Here is a 10,526-nt window from a genome sequence, read left to right on the forward strand (position 1 = left end):
ATTTATAAAATAAAATAACACAATAAAATTCTCACGACGTTTCGGCCACAACACAAGCGGCCTCCGAAACGTCGTGAGAATTTTATTGTGTTATTTTATTTTATCAATTTATTATTTTATTCTCATTCTACGTGACTTTACCGAAAGAACCAAAAAAGATGAATCCTTGCAGTCACGAAAGCTTTAAATCGAAATTTAACCACCCTGTAAATGTTACGCACAATGTATATTCATATAAACAACACGCATTCAATAGCGAGGTGAATTGGAAGCATATGTTTTTAATGCATTGATTCTCCATGCATACTTCGCTATATTATTTTCTAAAGATCTAAACTGCTCATATTTCTAAATAATGATAGCGATGAAGATTAATCTCCCTATGGATGATATTGGTCGTGAAAGCCTATGTGTTAAGTTGTGATTCTATTCAATAACACAAGACGTGCGTTTTTGTGTTCGCTTGTGCTGAATGGTAGCAACGTTCTTGGCTGCAGGAGTGATGGGAACCCGCATCTGTACGTACAACAACAAAAATCCGTCAGATTCTTTCACACAATGCGATGTATCGATGCATCATTTCACCCCCAGTGGTGATAATGACAAAACAAGAGGTGACTGACGCACTTTCCCAATTTTCGGACAGTGTATACTTTAACTTAGCTATTTCAATGCTAAATTCTATGCTTATTCCTTTGTCAAGGGGTGCCTTTGCGGATGTGTATGCTTTAACTTTAACATAGCCATTTCTGTGACCAGTCACAAGCTAATCACTCAGCCATTTCAATGCTAAATTATATGCTAATTCCTTTGTCAAGGCGCTTTGTTTCTTCTCACACAGCTTAAAGGTCGTGATCTCAGCGTGGCTTTCTCACTCCAGCGCTGTCCTCCAGACAGTCTCGTCCCCTTCACCTGATGAAGGCCGCTTGTGTTGTGGCCGAAACGTCGTGAGAATATTATTGTGTTATTGTATTTTATCAATTTATTATTTTATTCTCATTCTACGTGACTTTACCGAAAGAACCAAAGAAGAAGGTCAATGAGATTTCCTACTTAAGATGACCATCGAAGCAGCGCTCATCTCCCGTTTACAGCCTTGAGCCGGTGGAGGAAATTCAGCATTCCTATGGCGGGGGCGAGTTCATCCATTGGATAACCACTGTTGACTTTCCCCAACGGTGGTGCGTAGTCATTTTATTGTACATATGTATGTGCGTTTGAGCTTCCTTCGCACCGTACGTAGCCAATCGGAGGTGCGGGGGAAGGACAACGAAGTGGACACGAAGGGTCGACGGGCTGAGTCGACCCCCAACCACGACTGTGGACTCACGACATTCTGGCTGCGAGCCACTTGCTCTTCTGTAAGGGATTAGGATGGCAAGCCATGTGGCATGCCCCCAAAGTAGCCTTCACAGGCCCATTACCTACCCGACATGGGCACCCAGGACTACCTGCCTCCTCACCTAAACATTATTCTCGTGTGTCCGTAAGTTGGCACGGTACACACGATAACAGCTACGTTATTGACACAAATAATAATGCACTACCGTATTGCATTATATGCACTGCTTCACATTGCTGATGTGTCAGATTGATTGGAAATACGAATTACAAAAGGGAGCATTTTACAAGGGAAACTATTTTTTCCGCGGTATTTGCAGCAGATGTTAGTGTGACATTGGTGCAGGTTAGTTTTGCGTGCGTGTCATCTCTCATCGTTTACTGTATTTCACAATGACAGTACGTGCACAATATTTAGACATTATGCACAAAATTTCATTCCAATATGAAACACGAGAACGCGTCGAGAACCGGAGGATGCCTTCCTGATAACACATTGTAAATACAGCAGAGCTCCTCATTTCTGCGGTACTATGGGGAACCGAAAACATAGATCCTATTATCTGCAGCATTATCTACAATTTCACTGCTCTTATCCGCAGGGCATAAAAATAAAATGCAGATAACTTTGCAGATACTAGAAAAAAATAGGTCCACAGGTCATAAGAGTTTCTGTGGACTATACAGCTGCCACAGATTATTATCGGAGTCGCGGATGATAGGGCCCTGGGGAAATTAGTTCTCCTCTACCAAGCTGTACGATAGCCATCAGAGGCAGATGACTGATGAAATGATGAGACTCAAGGAGTGGAGGAGATACCTTATAGAGCAGAGAGATATGTCACGGGAGAAAAATACAACGAACCGATTACTGCCAACAGTAGACTAGTGACAGAAGACGTTAATAAACCCAGCGACCTCGGTAAAGGGAAGAAGATGGCCTTATTTAGAAGCTGCAGTTATTTACTTAAAAGGAGACATATGCTTTCATAAAGATATCAATATTTTTTGAAGAAATTATTTTTTTACTACGTGTTTTGTTCTAGTTCATAACGAGTTATTCAAAGTGAATCGATCAATTTGCACCATTTCACGTGAAATGGATTAAAACAAATTTAAATACCGTCTTGAGACAAACGTTAATGCATGCACATTTGCTGGTACGTTTAGAATTTTTTTTAATCGGTTTTGCTAAAACAAAAGCTTACGTTTAGTTTGGAAACCGTAGGCAGTCCCGCATTTCAAACTCAATCCCATGAAACATGTCAACGTTGGGCCAACGATAAGCATGTCGTCTGCTGAGGCTGGTTGCAATTCCCGGAGAAACGTCGGACTCGAATGATAAATGTTGTGGGTGAACTCTCCAACACAGCGGTTCCCAACATTTTTGGCACCAGGGACCGGTTTCGTGGAAGGCAATTTTGTCACGGACCCGGGGGGTGGGGGGGGGGGGTCATCATTGGGTCTTTCCCCCTTTTCAAAGAAGCTCTCCAGCGACGTTTGTTTTTTACTCATTGTGGCTACTAGGGGTTAGAGCTCGTGGGCTTACTCATTGTGGCTACTAGGGGTTAGAGCTCGTGGGCTTACTCATTGTGGCTACTAGGGGTTAGAGCTCGTGGGCTTACCAACACTGTGACTGAGACGAGTGCGCAGTGCGGGAAAGAGGCGCGGACGGAAGCGGTGAAAAATAAAATAATGAACGGGCTACGCGCGGACTCACCGCTTACCTCCTGCTGCTGCTGTGTGGCCCGGTTCCTAACAGGCCACGGACTGGGGGTTGGGGACCCCTGCTCCAACACACCGGTGTGCTAAATTGGCATGTTTCGCTTACGTGACAAACCTTACTAATTGGCTGTGTCGGGTGGTGGCAGGTTTAACGACATTTATATTTTTACGCGATCTCTAACCCACAAAAACAAGCTCTCGCTAGAACCGTTGGACCAACAATTAACTACAGACACGGAATTACATTGCAGGCTGAAATGAATTCCAAGACATCTCTTGTTCATTTAAATTATAAACATTGCCCGATATCGAGGTTTCTTTTAAAAATAATCATATACTGTATGACAATTATATGTGATTCGTAAAAGAACGTAGCTTGAAAAATGTACATTTAGAAACAATAATATTTCGAATGTAGTTGGCACACTTTCTTGATCAAACACATTGTTTACATAATTCGGCGAAGCGATGTTACGAGATCTCAGCAAACGCGGCTTGAACGTTTTCAATGGGAAACGGATTTGAGGACATTTTCATATGAGATAGTTTATTATACCTCAGATGTAGTATGCCACTTAATGGCAGCAATGTATGCTAGGGTAAATAAATTACACCAAACAGTTGTTGGACGTGGATGTGATGAGGCACTGTTTGCATGATACCTGTATAAGATGAATACTTTCGACCCGAGTGAGAAATTGCACAATCTGGACTTTGGAAACAAAACTGGTCTGACTTTATAACGCACTTCACCGAACCCTTCAGGTCGGACTGTCTATAGTAAGTGTATCTCCACATACACTACTGCACTGTTAGCCAAGCACATACCAAAGGGTGGCCAAGCCTCGCCAGAATAAAAAAAAACATGCAACGCTGAGCTCACATTCGTATGTGGTTGAAAACCATTGGACTCAAAAGGTCCAACGCTGCGTTTTTAACTGGGTCCTCATCGCATTCCAGAATCTACGAAAAGTGGTTCAGAGCCACAAGACAACACGGGGCACTATCGACTTAAAGCACACGCGGTTATTGGCCGACTTGTGGGCTGATTGGTTTGCAGAGTTGTGTTTTTTGAGCTTTGGACTTGGAATTCACGCCCGCTTACAATGCCATGGACGAGTGCCCAGGGGCTTCTCACGCCTCAGCAGATTTGTTTCAATTAAGGTTACAGGACATTGATTAGTTACAAATTAGCTTCGTCTCTAATGAGCCGAACTTGAAACCTGCCCGGGACGCTGCAAGGCGGCTTACACGGGGCAGTGTTTTGCCCAACAAAAACAACAGCCATTCGCCACTAAGTTGCGGTGACGGCACCACGACGCTTGTGCCAGGCTATGTGCACATTGAGGCCACGTGAAGTGTCGAACGCCTGCTGGTAGGAGGTCACGGGGCAGACCCAGCAGGTGCCCCGGGTCGACTGACTGAGATGACTTGGCCGATGCACCACCTGTGGCCCCTACTGTGCCAACTTGTGTTTGGCCCATACACTCTGGCACATGTAACATGGCAGTACGTAACGAAAGTACACACTCCACTAAACAGAGACTCAGAGACACCAGAAAACATTGCCATCGAGTGTTGAAAACTACCGCTGAACGAAGAGTGATAATAGGGGATGTTCAAGCACGGATTTGAAGTGCCCAATCATGTCTGTGCGTGTATGCCGCTGGGCTATCTGCAGTCATTCTGCAGTCTTGTGTAAATGGGCACAAACCAGTAGAACCAGAGGTCCCTTGTGAACCTTTACGTTCGAGTCGAGACAGTTTTTCGAGCCGTACTGCACCACAATCCAGCTGACTCTTCATGTGTTCGCAGCAGCGCTGCCAAGTAATTGTATAACACAGCAGTAGACTGCACAATATATAGACTGTACTGCGGCTGTGTGTGTGTGGCGAAAGCACGTGTGTGGAGTTTTAAGAGTTGGTTAGGGTTGGTTGTTTTTTGTTGTAACACTACGTGTCTGAAAATGCCGAAGCAAACTTAAAATGAGGCTAAATATTCATACATTCTGTCAGTACATTTTGTTATATTTGAGTTTGGGGATTCTTTGGCAACGGTCTTCTACCGGGCTCGGCAAACCTTCGACTCTGATGCGACATGATGCGTGGCTCTTTACGGACTGTGGTTGCTGCTTTGTGACAGTTGTTTGTTAATGGCCCACCACCGTCTCGTATTCACAACGTGCACTCTGCGGATCTTGAAAATTGAGTTGTTTTTAGCGAATTCGATAAAAAAGTCGCTTCTTGTAAATTTGGCTTTGCCGACGCCATGCTCTTCCACAATCCCCTTAATCCACAATCCGCTTAGTCCACGATTAAACTTCGTGATACTTCTTCAAGTGCACTCACAAATTAGTTTAGTTTTTTGGTAGATCGTCAATGTGTGTGTGTGTTTTTTTAACCATCAGACAAAGACAAGCAAATCAAGTGAGCAAATGAGCCACTTGTTTTGGCTGATCAGCAAAAAAACCGGAATGTTGAAAAGCTAAATCTTTTCATAATTTTGTCTGACGTTTCGCTGGTGGTTACAACCAGCATCACGAGGTGTTTATAAAGTCCCTGCTCTCATGTTCAATAATCTGCAATATTTTGTAAGTTTATGTTAAGAGACGTCCCCTATAAGCAATAATAAACCGTGGTGCGCTCTGCATGTTTGAATGTTCATGACCATAACTAGACACAGAGCCGAATAAAAGGTGCCTAGGAACACTTGTTACTTGGGTTGTGGTGTTGTTTTTTTTATTAGGTTCTGTATCGACAACTTCATACTCTTATGATTATAGTGATCTGGTAATACAGGAAAGGTACATTCGAAGTCTGCAAACTATCTCAGAGACTGCCTTACGTGTGTTTACAATTCATGTATATATTTAAATTCCTTTGCAACTTTGGCGCCTGACGGAAATATAGCATCAACACTCTTGGTGTAGGCCATGCTGTGGTTGAATACAAACATGGAGCAGAAGGCAACGTCTTTAAATATCGGGCAAAAAAACCAGGAAGTTTGTGTTTCCAAACTCCAACATTTTTCTGCTTAGAAATTTATAAACATAAACACCGTTTATGAATTACGGTATACACATTTGGTGATTTAGTTGGGTAAGTTTGGCTGGGTATGCCGTGGTACGTTTGGCGACTTATTTTTGCCTGGTTATTATTTCACGTGGAAGGAAACTTGGGTTAGAGTGTGTGACCACACAAACGCCAAACACATGGTCAGAACAGTTTCTCTCATCGCTGACAGCCTGCTCGAAGCTGCAGAGCTATCTACAGGTACCGCCCTTGATTCGCAAGTTAAGTGTCTCATCCAAAATCCACCAACCCAGCCTACAAGATCACACACATTTGTTTCCACCGCTGACAATGGAGATTCCAGGAGCGGCATAAGGGTTGGAGTTGCATGGTAGAAAATATCCCCAAGAAACGCTGTAGCATGTACACTGTAATATTACAACGGCCGTAAAGAATCTTCTCTCTTTGACTTCACCGACGGAGACAGAGACAATGACACGGACTCCTTGCGCCGAAACGCAGCTGAGAAGCAGCAGAGAAGGCTGCGGACCTTCTGTCTGAAGGGCTTAGAGACGACATAATAAACGAAAGAGTCCAGGCAGGTGTTAAGACTCGCCAGCGCCAAGCAGATCTTGTAGACCCCATAGAGGGACGTGTTCTGATATAACTTTATGCGCAAAGCGTGCACCAGCAACGTGACGTTCGTGGGAACGAAGCACAGGACAAAGGCTCCGAGCACCGTGACGCACAGATGCACGGCCTTCTTCTTCTCTCGGTCCATTTGTTCCCCTCGTCGAGAGGAGCGCCTCAGTGAGCGCATGATGGCAACGTAGCAGAACGTCGTGATGGCGAACGGAGCCAGGAAGGCGATGGCGAAGAAGACCATGGAGTAGATGACGAGGAATCGGCCGCCACTTCTGGTGAACACGTCGAAGCAGGTGGTGAGAGTGCCGCCCGCCGTTTGCGGAACGGCGCCGGGGCCACTGACGCACGTGACCAGCTGCACGGTGTTAATCGGCACGACGGAGAGGACCATCAGCGTCCACATGACGGAGCTCAGCACGGCCGCGTACCTCGGGGTCCGCCACGGGCGCGACTTGACCGGATGCACCAGGGCGAGGTAGCGGTCCACGCTGATGCAGGTGAGCAGGAAGATGGAGCAGTGCGCGTTGAGGTAGGTGAGCGACACCACCACGTGGCACAGGATGGTGCCGAAGCGCCAGTCGTTGCCGTTGAAGTTGTAGGCGATGGCCAGCGGGAGGAAGAGCAGGTAGAGGAGGTCAGCGGCGGCCAGGTTCTTGGTGAACACGGTGGAGGGCGTGCGCTTCACGTTCACCGTGGGGTTCACGAGGAACCACAGGGCAGCGGCGTTGGCCGGCAGGCTGACGATGATGACGATGATGTAGATTATCGGCTGCACAATCTGGGAGCTGTCCCCTTGAAGCCACTGCAGCGTGCTGTTGTCTCTCAGAGTTAGGCATTCCGTCTTACTTGCCGAAATGTTCGGCAAGGTATAATTCCACGGCGCCTCTGAATTGTTCATCTTGAGAGCATGCGTGTTCCACACACGCGGCTGCCTGGCCCCCTTTGAGTCTGCTACGGAGAGGCGTTCATAGCAAAGTCTTGGAGAGCGAGCGCGTGTGGCTTATCTTTCTGTAAGTGCACGCCCGCCTCCTGCCACTCCGCCCATTTACACAAATTGTGAGCAACGCATACAAACCAAAATAGCACTTCCTCTTTCGCTTAATTCCCTCTCATTCCATTGGTGGAATGTTATCTGCAAATTTGCAATAGCCCAAAGCGCAGGTGAAATGTAATGAAGTCGTTTTTTTTAGAAGATCATCTATAGGCACTCCATAGGAGGAGCATAGGTAAAGCCCACTGAGCTGAGCTGTCTTTAATAGGCGACCTGGTCACACATGGTAGGTCGTGGAAGTGGTTTATATCATGACGCGTGCTTGTTGGTTTCAACTCGCTTGTGAGTTGAAGATATGACAACTCTTAACTTTTGCAATTTCTAGAATTCCGCAAGTTGTTCTGTGCTGCCGCTCCAAATGTCGAACTGATGCCTCACCCATGGTAAAGTACTTCAGGCAGCACTGGGCTATGTCATTACTCTGAAGGAATATCAGAAACAATACATTGGAACATTAAAGGTGAAGACAAATAGAGGAAACAGACGTTCGCGACCAATAGCATCCATATCACAGGTTTTTTTTAAAGATTAGATCGCATAAATATTAATGTGTCATTAAACCCGCCACCACCCGACACAGCCAATTAGTAAGGGTTGTCACGTAAACAGAACATGCCACTACTAGTACAGCACACCGGTGTGTTGGAGAGCCTAAGCCACAACATTTACAATCTGAGTACGACGTTTTGCCAGTAATTACAACTAACTTATATCTTGATTTAAAGCTTTAGTGACTGCAGGGATTCATATTATTGGTTCTTTCGGTAAAGTCACGTAGAAGGGAAACAATTAAATAATAAAAATATAAAACAATAAAATTATAACGACGTGTCGACTGCAACACAAGCAATCATCATCAGGTGTGAAAACCACAACTTTTTTCAAATTTTCTTGCCGTGGTTTTCACACCTGATGATGATTGCTTGTGTTGCAGTCGAAACGTCGTGAGAATTTTATTGTTTTATATTTTTATTATTGTATTGTTTCCCTTCTACGTGACTTCACCGAAAGAACCAAGAATATAACTTATATCTCTCCATATAAAACATAACAAATATGTATTCTTAGCTCTTTCGGTAATGTCACGTTGAAGGGAAACAATAAAGTAATAAAATATATATAAAAACAATATATTTTATTATTTTATTGTTTCCCTTCAACGTAACTTTACCGAAAGAGCTAAGAATATGAATTACTGCAGTCACGAAAGCTTTAAATCAAAATATAACAAATATGTTTTTACTTTTCATCGGCTACACAGACCTTCTGCGAGTGGATATCAGTTGAGTACAAGCAAACCGTAGACGACTTTGCTGAATTTAAACATGCAAACATTGCTTATATTAAACAAGACATATGAAGAATATAAGTAACCATCTAAAAGAGCGTACGCTATACACGCTTCCCATAATTGTCTCCCTCTGGAATAGTTTGCTTGTATGATGAGTTTGTATTAAATCAACACTGCTGAAAATATTTTCCGCACTTCCAGAAAGACGATGATCAGGAAAATGGAGCAAAATCTGAACAGTGTACAAAGAGGCAGGGAGAGGTACGTACTTTGGATCATACGGAGAGACGATAGGAACGCATCCATTAAACAACGTTTGCAGGATCACGGAGTAGCAGGCAAAGAGGCTGTCCACCGTGAAAATTGGGCGATTGAATAATCTCGTATGCAGAAGCATGCCTCGCAAAAATATCGCAAGGTAGGCTGATGACTTGTGGAGGTCATCATCCAGCAGTGGATGACTGCTGATGATGATGTGATTATAATGCATCCCCAATCACGAACTCAAAAGCTCCGAATTCATCACAGTAATAAATAACTTCATGTCTCACTGTACACAGAATCATTGTCGTAACCACAACTAATTGACTGAAATGACCCGACTGTGTATGACCTGTAGGGCAAACTGGAAAGCACACACGTCAATGCAGAACCATTGTGCGTGCTGTAAAATGCGTGTCTGTCCAACAAGAACTTTCATTTGAGCCATAAGCATCGGTATGCCCCCCCCCCTCCCCCCAACAACAGAGTACAGAGAGTAATTATGTTCAGATGCAAAGAAGAAAACTACATCTGTCAAGGTTGGCTTCGACGGAGCACGTTCACGAGAGTCGTGGTGAAGGGATTTATTTATTTCCGTAACATGAAGCGTGCGACAAACAGACAGGGTATCATTCACGACGCTGCCCGCTGGCTTAAGCTATAACGTTGCCTTACAAAAAAACCACCACGTTCATCTAAAACCAGGCGATGTGGGAGTCCAATGTCCATTTTGGAAGGGAGACTGAAGTGAAACAACACAAGTGAGCGAAGCTTAAGCACAAAAGATAGAAAGATAGATCCTTTATTTTTCTTCTTTGGTTCTTTCGGTAAAGTCACGTAGAATGAGAATAAAATAATAAATTGATAAAGTCACGTAGAATGAGAATAAAATAATAAATTGACAAAATAAAATAACACAATAAAATTATCACGACGTTTCGGCCACAACACAAGCGGCCTTCATCAGGTGAAGGGACCAGCCTGTCTTGAAGACTGCGCTGGAGTGTTATTTTATTTGATCAATTTATTATTTTATTCTCATTCTACGTGACTTTACCGAAAGAACCAAAGAAGATGAATCCTTGCAATCACGAAAGCTTTAAATCGAGATCCTTTATTGTCATTGTCACCAGTACAACGAGGGTGGCATTGTACAGTGATGGTTAGTGCTTTGTAAATAATGCTCCAGATTCATCGTCTT

General features: G+C 44.1%; 1 protein-coding gene across 1 annotated transcript; it reads right to left on the reverse strand.

The window, feature by feature from the left end:
- Positions 1 to 107: 107 nt before the first annotated feature.
- On the reverse strand, positions 108 to 9,551 carry LOC116947363 (P2Y purinoceptor 8-like). Its single transcript, XM_076070456.1, has 2 exons — positions 9,334 to 9,551; positions 108 to 8,194 (listed from the first exon to the last, which is right to left on the reverse strand). Exon 2 carries the CDS (start codon positions 7,618 to 7,620, stop codon positions 6,514 to 6,516), a length of 1,107 nt encoding a protein of 368 aa, XP_075926571.1. The 5' UTR covers positions 7,621 to 8,194; positions 9,334 to 9,551; the 3' UTR covers positions 108 to 6,513.
- Positions 9,552 to 10,526: the final 975 nt, after the last annotated feature.

Source organism: Petromyzon marinus, chromosome 29 (assembly GCF_048934315.1).
Source record: "Petromyzon marinus isolate PM22_M1 ecotype Great Lakes invasive population chromosome 29, UKy_Petmar_22M1.pri1.0, whole genome shotgun sequence".
Lineage (NCBI taxonomy): Eukaryota > Metazoa > Chordata > Hyperoartia > Petromyzontiformes > Petromyzontidae > Petromyzon > Petromyzon marinus.

What these genes read in the sequence shown, in the direction of transcription:
- LOC116947363 (XM_076070456.1), bottom strand. Translation starts at nt 7,620, where the DNA reads ATGAACAATTCAGAGGCGCCGTGGAATTATACCTTGCCGAACATTTCG.